This window comes from Tubulanus polymorphus, chromosome 10 (assembly GCF_964204645.1).
Source record: "Tubulanus polymorphus chromosome 10, tnTubPoly1.2, whole genome shotgun sequence".
In the NCBI taxonomy this organism is placed as follows: domain Eukaryota; kingdom Metazoa; phylum Nemertea; class Palaeonemertea; order Tubulaniformes; family Tubulanidae; genus Tubulanus; species Tubulanus polymorphus.
The window spans coordinates 13,004,365-13,013,863 of NC_134034.1; the positions used below are offsets into that span (position 1 = coordinate 13,004,365).

At 42.8% G+C, this 9,499-nt stretch overlaps 2 protein-coding genes across 2 annotated transcripts; both read left to right on the top strand.

Annotated features, from left to right (window-relative positions):
* The first annotated feature begins 5 nt into the window (after positions 1–5).
* On the top strand, positions 6–4,548 carry LOC141912073 (organic cation transporter protein-like). The gene is made up of 10 exons (XM_074803259.1): positions 6–29; positions 1,453–1,641; positions 1,903–2,117; positions 2,189–2,419; positions 2,550–2,746; positions 2,976–3,293; positions 3,376–3,510; positions 3,589–3,671; positions 3,753–3,873; positions 3,956–4,548. The coding sequence occupies exons 2-10, from the start codon at positions 1,512–1,514 to the stop codon at positions 4,305–4,307; spliced, it is 1,782 nt and encodes a 593-aa protein (XP_074659360.1). The 5' UTR covers positions 6–29; positions 1,453–1,511; the 3' UTR covers positions 4,308–4,548.
* A 1,495-nt stretch (positions 4,549–6,043) lies between these two features.
* On the top strand, positions 6,044–7,911 carry LOC141911764 (ADP-ribosylation factor 1-like 2). The gene is made up of 4 exons (XM_074802801.1): positions 6,044–6,201; positions 6,293–6,403; positions 6,713–6,837; positions 7,712–7,911. Exons 1-4 carry the CDS (start codon positions 6,057–6,059, stop codon positions 7,871–7,873), a joined length of 543 nt encoding a protein of 180 aa, XP_074658902.1. The 5' UTR covers positions 6,044–6,056; the 3' UTR covers positions 7,874–7,911.
* Positions 7,912–9,499: the final 1,588 nt, after the last annotated feature.

Consider the following 9,499-nt stretch of genomic DNA (forward strand, 5'->3'; position numbering starts at 1 on the left):
CTACAACCCGTTCGGTCGACTTCTATCCGGTGAGAGTTCCGTTTTTAGTCTAATTTCGTTGCCAACTTGTTGGAGTGGGCAGTTAAGATTTGTACCAACTTGTTGGAGTAGGTAGTGAAAATTTGTACTAACTAGTTGGAGTGGGTAGTGAAGATTTTGCGCCAACTAGTTGTAGTGGGTACTGAAAATTTTGCGCCAACTAGTTGGAGTGGGCAGTAAAGATTTGTGCCAACTAGTTGTAGTGGGTAGTGAAGATTTGTGCCAACTAGTTGGAGTGGGCAGTTGGAGTTGGATTTGCGCCAACTAGTTGGATTGGGCAGTGAAGGTTTTGCGCCCACTAGTTGGAGTGGACAGTGACGATTCGTGCCAACTAGTTGGAGTGGGCGGTGACGATTTGTGCCAACTAGTGAGGTTGGGCAGGAGATTTTGTGTCAAGTAATGGCCAAAAGGTTTATGGCAAGTCCAGGCAAATTATAGTCTAGACAGAGGGCCCGAAGCATGACACATGTTAGTTTGCTTGTTATATTATATACGGGCGAATGCTGTACAATTAATTCATTTTATTATCGTTAGTTTCGAGATCCGTCAGGCTGTTACACTTAATGTATGATAGTAAGCTTGCGTCATTGTTACATGATCAATTGCTTGTCGTATGACTCAAAAATCACCCGGCTTATTTCTCATTGTCCTATGAGGTTTCTACAGGTTTCTACCTCGGGTCTCTAATATCTGTTTGGCTCGGGTTTATGAGAATTTCCGCGTCCGCTCGTAGGGTGACTAGTAGACTCTATTCACGCTAGTTACGGTCGGGGGCTTCCCGCCCCATGGTTATATTTTCTACCAATTGACGCAATTTTTAACGTTTATTTCTATTACTTACTAATTTGTTTTGGGTTCTACCCGGTTGGATTTTTGCCCCAGGGATGAACTTGTACTGTTGTAGATTAATGATTTTGAGACCTGTTTTTGGATATCTAGCACTTACATACACTAGTCTTCTTCTCACGATTTTATGAGTTTTGGGAGAAGTGTTTACTGCTAAACCTTTTATCTTAGATAAACCTACTTATCCTCTCATCCCCTTTTCGGTAATGAGTTCTGGGAATAGAAGAGGGGAATGAGAAGGATAGATAGTCGATCATTTAAGTCCCTACATATCCCATTGGAAAGCGCAGGTCATTTCCTCACAATACTCTCCAGTTGACGAGGATGCGTTGCAGGAGTTGGTGTCACTGGGGAACCGGATAGTTTCTCAGTGACATCAGCGACACCGGTGTAATAATCTGTCACTAGACGCTACGCCTGAAGACCCCGGCGAGTCCGTATTGTAGACGGGCCTCACGTTTCCCCTCTGGTGTTCGCTTCTTTCAGCACCCTACCCCCTATCTCAATCTGTCTCGCATCCATGTACTATGTATCGGCGATAAGTCATTTCCTCCTTATGTTCTATAGTGGGCGAGTATACTAACGCAGGAGTAGTTGATGTCACTGGGGTAACGGATAGTTTCGATATGGAAGTTGATAAAGCTCTGTCGCTGGTCGGAGGTAAACGCAGTCTTTGGCAGTTGCAGAAAGCAACTATAATGACTGTATTCGTTTATCTAACATGTCCGTTCTTTGCTTATTTAAACGTCTTCGTCGGTAAGTTTTAGATACGTTCACGATATTCGTCTTAGCAGCTACAATTAGCCCCTCGAGCAGGCATCCCTCAGACAATCTGCTCTCCGGAAACCACTACCAGTAACGAACTATTTAGACTTTTTGCACAACAATGCTGAATGTCTGAATAGGATGGTTCCAGAGGTTGAAGATTGTTTGAGAGGGTGGCTCCAGGTTACAACCGGATGATTTTCTAAGAGGGTGGCTCCTGGTTGTTTTCAATGATGTACAGTTTTATTGCAGGTTGGACTCCACCTCATCACTGCACCACACCTAATAACACTTCCTCCAATCAAACGATCCCGTACATTTACAATAAGGAAAGCGTCCGCACCTTGGATCAATGTCACGTGTACGTGACTTCATCGATCGATAACCGCACCCGACTGACCAATCAGACGACCGGTTGTCATGACTACACGTATAACGCGGATGGATACACGAGTATCGTTACTGAGGTATGACAACCGAATTACTCACTGCCTCGCGGATAAATGATTTTATAAGAATCTTTTTTTTTGTTTTTTAGTTCGACCTGGTGTGTGATAAGTCGTATCTCTCCGCTCTCAGTCAGTCCTGTTATTTTTTCGGAGTTTTATGCGGAAGTTTGATTTTTCCTACGATTTCTGATATGTTCGGGCGGAAGTTGACGGCTCTCGGCGCCCTCTGGTGTGCCGGACTCACTTGCCTGTGTACGCTAACGGTTCGCGACGCCTACGGTTATATCGCCATCAGATTCTTCAGCGGAGCATTTATAAAAGTACGTTTTCATATAACTAACAGCACACTAGCGCACCTAGCGGATTCCCACTTGCCATAGGAGGAAACGTCGACTGCCACAGCTGAATAGCCTGCCTAGTATGATGATCTGTATGTTGTGTGTATTTCAGGGAAGCGGACTGGCACAGTTTACACTAAACGCCGAACTATTCCCGTCTGATAAGCGCTCATTCGCTGCTAGTTATCAGTTTTTCTGGTATTCAATTTGGTTATCCGTTCTGTCATTGGTCGGATATTTACTCACAGATTGGAGGCATGTTATATTACTGGTTGGATGTAGCTGTTATCTCTCCATTATCGCTGTCTGGTAAAGTTCAAATCTTTTTAGCCGTTACTTACACTTCTAGGCCCACTTCCCTAGTTTCACAATTCACCAGTTCCACAATTGAACTTTTCCACAGTTGATCATTTCCACTTCAACAGTTCCACAATTGAACAGTTCCACAATCAAACAGCTCCACAATTAAACAGTTCCACAAGTCAACAGTTCCACAAGTCAACAGTTCCACATTTAGTATTTGTGTATTTCGCCACAGGTTGCTGGAGGAATCAGTCCCGTGGTTGGTCGCAAACGGTCGCGGTAAACAAGCCGTCGCTATTCTAGAGAAAGCCGCAAAACGTAACCGAGCGACTCTACCCAGCAACGTTATCGATGACGTCATAATGGCCGCATCGCGTGATGCAAATCAGCCCGAAGATGGCCAAAAACGCCGCCTAGCGGGACTTAAGAATATCACCGCTGTATTGAAGCTGAAATGTGCTTGTACTAAACAGGGTGACGCGGATATTGGAGTTTTGGATATATTGAAACATCCCAAACTACGGATTTGGTCGCTATTAATGCTATTCGTTTGGTGAGTGCATCCGACGAGCTTGATCTCATCGACTGAAGCGCCCCCTATAAGTCATTGATATGTTAACTCTCCGTTCATACAGGATGAATACTAATATCGTCTATTACGGACTGTCGTTCAGTTCAACGGCGTTTGTTGGAAATCGATTCGTAAACTTCTTCCTAACAGCAGTAGTAGAAATACCCGCGTATATATTCCTGAAATTCTCCATTGAAAAGTGAGTCGTTTTCAATCCATTTATTACAAACAGCTCTCCATACAGTGAATAAAGTTTGATTTGTATTTGTATTTGTAGATTTGGTCGCCGGTACTGCGTTTTGTCGTGTTATATTTTGACCGGGTTATTCGTTCTCATCAGTAACTGTTCACCCAGACACGGTAAGGCTCGATCGATAGGTGGCGTTGTCACTGTTCCAGGTGGCGCTGTGCAGGCGTCTGATTTCTATTGTTATTTTCTAGTAAATGGCATGAATTTGGTGCCCGTTGTCATGGCAATGAACGCGATGGGAAAATTCTTCGTAACAACGGCATACGGCGCCATCTATATTTACACGAGTGAACTATATCCTACCAATATCAGGTAAGTATGAGGTCTGCAATACGGAGATGAGTTTGTGAAATGATTGTTGGTTGTTGATTTTTTTTTCATTGTTTTTGTTTAGAACTCGAGGAATTGGTATGAATTCGATGTTCGCCAGATTCGGTTCGATGTTGGCGCCATTTGCGGAGGTTTTGGCGCGTAAATCCGCCGTGTATCTCGGCGTGACGCTAGGGGTCGCAGCAGTCGTCAACGGAATACTCGTTTTACCGTTGCCAGAAACGAAAAAGCAGCCACTTCCCGAAACGATGGACGATATCGATTATCTGTCGCGCAGGACCATCTCATGCAAATGTAGTCGACCAACTGAAGATGACGTCACCGGTCATGAAGTCACCGGCGATGACGTCACACGCGAGAAGCGAGAAAATGATGATAACGCGGCTGAAACGACGATGATGTTACGACAAATTTAGTTTATAGTCTTTTGCTAGTCCACACGATCGATATTCGATCATACGTTAAAAATGATTAATGTATCTATTAAAAGTTATTCTTTAGAAGGGGAAAGATATAAACATCGCTTAAGAGCGAGACGAGTCAGCACTAGCAGCAATCCTGCAGCTACTGTGACGTCACGTGTAGAGGGCAGAGACGACTGTCAGTAAGCACTATCATGAGTGTGTTACGTGCTGGCTGCTACTGTACTGCCATATACCCTTCGATTGTATTTTTTTGTCCTTTCTTTTATTTTATCCTTATCCACATTGTATGATTATCTTGTGTGTACTTTTTTGCTGTCACACTCGACTGTTTTGTATTATAAAAGTTTAAGAGTTCAATAAAGTGTTTTGTATTGTATTGTATTGTATCGTACTAGCAGCAATCCCGTAGTTTCTGTGACGTCACGCGTGGAGGTTTCCTGTAGAGATGGACGTGGGTAGAGGGATATAGCTGTATTCGCGTTGTTTGTAATAACCCGCCAATAGTTAATCAATTCAGTTCACCTCAGGCCATCCTTAGCCATCAAATACGTACATCTTAATCACCCTTTGTAGCCAGGTAACCGGGATCTTTAAAACGGTCTAAAAGAACGCGGTTCAGTACACGACAGCGCCACCTACCTTCAAATGGTCATAGACGGTGTTGAAAATGAGATCTTATTTTACGTTTTACGTGTATTCTGTTTAAAGTTATAAAGTCCAGTCCGATCATGTAAAATCTCTTTAATCCCCCAATTTAGACTCTAATCAATAGAAACCAGAACCGTGGAATTATTAATAGATTCCTCTCGTGACTTTGTCGGAGAAATCAGTCAACCGTAATTACTCCAAGTATGTCACAATAGATCTAGTTATAAACCCCTATAACCCCGTTCTATATCAGGTCAGAGACCGGCACCATACTATATTTTCTATAATCCTTACTTTTGTTTGCCATGTCCTAATCGTATGGATACTCCGTCATATAGAATATTATTATAAGTCGGTTTCGAAAGTACAAGCTTTTGGTCGTGGTCTTTAAAAACTCTTCTGGACCAGCAAGAATTTCTCTTTAAGGCCGATTATAGCTGAATGTGCCGTTATCGATTCTCTCCCAGGTATAATGTATATGTAATGGCGCGCAGGTGCGGGGTCGGGGATTATAAATAACAAACCAGTTTTTGTAGGATCTGATATCAAAACAGGGCGTCGGATGTTTTGCTATTTTGCTGTTTAGTTCTTATGAGTAGTAGTGTAAGTAATGCATATTATAAATCAGAGTCGCGTTTTCCACTGTGGATTGATGTATCCACTGTGAGAGGAATTTAGGGTCTTGTATGTAGATTAGTATGCGTTGGAGGGGGGGGGGAGGTGGGTGTTGACGAGACCAAAAGATGTGTTCTAACGTGAAGATATGATAACTCTACGGTCTGTTAGACCTGGCCCGGCCTATCCTCGCCCTCCACCCATCGCTCCAACCTCAGGGGCGGATCGAAGAATTTGGGGGGGGTTCATAGGCCTAGTGTTTTTAATATTATTATAATGTATACAAAAACTAGGCCTCAAAATGGCCTCACTATAATAGTGCACGAAAGAGCGAGCGCCATTTTGTGACCTATCTTGGCAAAAATACGATTGCCCGGGGTCCGTCCTGCCCCGCACCCTGTCTCTGATGCATTTATGTAATCAACCCGGCTTTCAAATTGCAGCACGAATATTAGATAGATTGATCTGAGAAGAACAATGGGAGCTTTTCAAAGTCTTATGAAATCTCTGTTCGGCAAGAAAGAGATCAGAATCGTGATGGTCGGTTTGAACGGAGCTGGTAAAATAACGATCTTACACAAACTGAAATTAGGTGAAATAGTTACGACTATTCCAACCAGCGGTGAGTGTATGTGGCCGGGGTAGAGAGGGGGAGGGGGGGGGGCTGCTGGGTATAGTTTTCTCAGTAGAGGCTTCTCTCATTTCTGTTGCAGGATTCAACGTAAAAACTGTAGAATATAAAAACATTAGTTTCACCGCGTGGGACGTCGGCGGTCAAGACGAAGTCAGACCTCTGTGGCGACAGTATTTCCAGAACACGCAAGGTTTGTAGATCTGGGGTCCAGTTCCACAGTTCCGAGTTAAGATCTAACTCCGAGTTAACTCATTGAAAATGAACTAACTTTAACTCAAACTCCAACTCAGAGCTGTGGAACTGGGTCCAGGTATTTGACTTACTTGAGTAATCCAGGCACGGTTCAACGGTTTGAGTTTGGATTTGACTCCGAGTCAACTCACTGAAAATTCACTAACTTTAACTCAGAAACAACTGTGGACCTGGGTCCTGATCTGAAACACGATGAGTTATTAATGATTTGAGGTTATGATTCGAGGTTGATTTCGTCGTTTCGTAGGTTTGATATTCGTAGTCGACAGTAACGATAGAGAACGTGTCGGCGAAGCTAAAGAAGAATTAAATCGATTGTTAAACGAAGATGAGCTCAGAGACGCCGTTTTATTAGTGTTCGCCAACAAACAGGTACCGTAACAACGGCTCTTTCTAATCTCGCCGGCCATCACTCACCCTATGACGTCATCAACGGCTACCGTCCAGATTCTGTTCGCACAGAATCATATTCGAGATATTTGAAGACTCTTCAGCTCGATTTCGATATCATCCGGGGGACCACATTAGAAATCACTTTTTTCCTTACAAGTACATTATGCTTGAAATGGGATACTGGCACCACCAGATGGCGCAACAAAACATCGGGTTATTCGTAGTAAATATCCGACTGACTGACTTGGTTTTGAGGTTTCCAAATCCGAAAATCATCAAACGAGTCATCAGGTAGATACAACATTGCCTACTCACTCGGTGTATGTGTATTGATTTCACTGAAAATTTATAATCGGAAAAGTTGACTCGAATCTAAATGAGATGTAGATGTCGAACGAAATTGAAGTTCGGTAACCCGATAGTGATCCTGCTAGCGGATTATGGCTGAATCATTAGCCTTGCCTTTATCCCTACCAATTGTTGTTTTATCAATCTGTGGGGCGGGTGCAGGAAAACCCTGTTAGCCTAACCGTGGTTAGTGGCTTATCCGTGGTTAGGCTAACCAGCTTGAAATACGAGGCTGCACGAAGACAATGGTAGCTAACAGCGTTTTCCTGCGCCCACTTATGCCTAACCACAGTGTACTAACCACAGTTAACGCCTTAACAGGGTTTTCCTGCGCCCGTCCCCCGCAGATTGTTAAAACAACAATTCGTTTGGGATAAAAATGTGTGTTCCTCTGTCGCACGAGTCGAGTCAAATAACGACTAGAAATTCACCGATTCAAATGGCAGACATTTTTCCCATTGGGACCACGATTCATCGTTACGTTATGAAACGCTTTTCGTTTTAGGATTTACCGAACGCGATGAACGCCGCGGAGGTCACCGACAAATTAGGACTTCACGATATTCGTAGTCGTAGCTGGTACATTCAGGCGACGTGCGCCACGAGCGGGGACGGACTTTACGAGGGTCTCGATTGGCTTTCGAACGAGTTGAAAAAACGAAAATAATCAACAGCAGTTCAACAGTGGCAGTAGCAGCAGCAGCGGCAACAGCAGCAGTAGCGGCAGCAGCAGCAGCAGCAGCCGGTTCATATGTAGAACTATTTCTCTCTTAATATCAACTTTTAAGAAAATCAGAACACAAAACCTAACTTCGAACAATTATAGACGCCTTGTAAATTAAAACATATGTATTACGTAATATTGTCGACAATGAATAGAACAATATAAATTATATAGTATTAATGGATCAGTGAAGTTATTTTGGTTTTGAATATATCGACAATTGAATTGGATTGACCCGGCAACCAGTCTAGCCCGGATATATTGATGACGTAGTGCACATCCTCGCAAAAATAACAATCATCGAAATTTATCGAAAATAAAATATGAGTTATGAAACTTATTCAATTACGAAATAAACGCCAAAATTCCTAATTGTAACTGCTATTTAGAAACGCCCATTGAGAGCCATTTGGGTTGAGAGGGAGAGAGGGAGGGGAGTTGCTAGAAAGAGAAGGGTAAGGGAGGGTATGGGGTCGTGAACTCAATCTGTTGATTTTAATCTCTCAGATCGTAATATTAATCTCAGCTGATAAGAAGTCAGCCAGCGATTCCCGCCGACAATATCTTAATTAGATAATGTCTAATTAACTAAATGCTATTAATTGGTTTTATCAATCAGTCGAAGCTTTGTTGACTCGAGGCTCGCAGTGAAGATGTGGGAGGTGTATATACTGCAGACATTCAGACATTGACACATGTAAATAGATTGGGAAGCTGACGAGACTTAAACAAATGAGAAATCACCAAAAATAGGTGTAATAAAATAAATGTCCTTTCTCTCTCTTCCGTGTCTGATATATCAGATAAATATACAGAGAATATCATGTTCAAATATATATATATGGATATAAGGTATATTGATTGCCGACGCGCACACTTGCCACAGACTCTTTCTATTCATATATAGTTCGATCAGAGTTCAAGCAGCCACAGAACGGAAACCTACGATTAATTTCGAAGGTTTCAAACATCAAAGGTAGTTCAGCGAGCTACGATACGTGCATCACGAGACGACGACGGTTTCTCCCACGCACCGAATGACGTCATACAATTCCAAGGAATCCCCGCGATCTAGAAAGACCACGAACACTGAGAAGAACCACAGATTCCTGACTGCCGAGAGTCTATTCACGAACTTTATTACTCCCCGTAAAATGGTTATCAAAGTCAGTTCACGCGGTGCTCTTTAAAACCCAAACCCCTCGAACAATAGTGCAGTAAAATAAGTGACATAAACTATCTACCCGTCAGCCAGGGCCAAATTCGGTGTTCGTATCTAGTCGACTAACGGTCGAAACTAATAACCGAATACGCTTAATTTCCGAATAATTTCCGAAATATAGTTCCGACTAGAACGACAACCACACTCAAACGTGGTGAACGGATAATCAGATAAAAACCCACTATTTACAGATTAAAAGAATTTAAAAACAAGAATTTATCTATTCAATCTAAAATTTAAAGAATTCACGACGTTTCGATCTCACCCTATAGATCACCGTTAGGTGTCACACAGGCGTCACACCTGACGATGATCTCTAGGGTGAGATCGAAACGTCGTGTATTTTT

Coding starts and splice junctions, on each gene's coding strand:
- LOC141912073 (XM_074803259.1), top strand. CDS start 1,512: ATGGAAGTTGATAAAGCTCTGTCGCTGGTCGGAGGTAAACGCAGTCTT. Junction 2,747..2,975: donor CTCTCCATTATCGCTGTCTG/GTAAAGTTCAAA, acceptor ATTTCGCCACAG/GTTGCTGGAGGAATCAGTCC. Junction 3,294..3,375: donor CTATTAATGCTATTCGTTTG/GTGAGTGCATCC, acceptor CCGTTCATACAG/GATGAATACTAATATCGTCT.
- LOC141911764 (XM_074802801.1), top strand. CDS start 6,057: ATGGGAGCTTTTCAAAGTCTTATGAAATCTCTGTTCGGCAAGAAAGAG. Junction 6,404..6,712: donor GTATTTCCAGAACACGCAAG/GTTTGTAGATCT, acceptor GTCGTTTCGTAG/GTTTGATATTCGTAGTCGAC. Junction 6,838..7,711: donor TAGTGTTCGCCAACAAACAG/GTACCGTAACAA, acceptor TTTTCGTTTTAG/GATTTACCGAACGCGATGAA.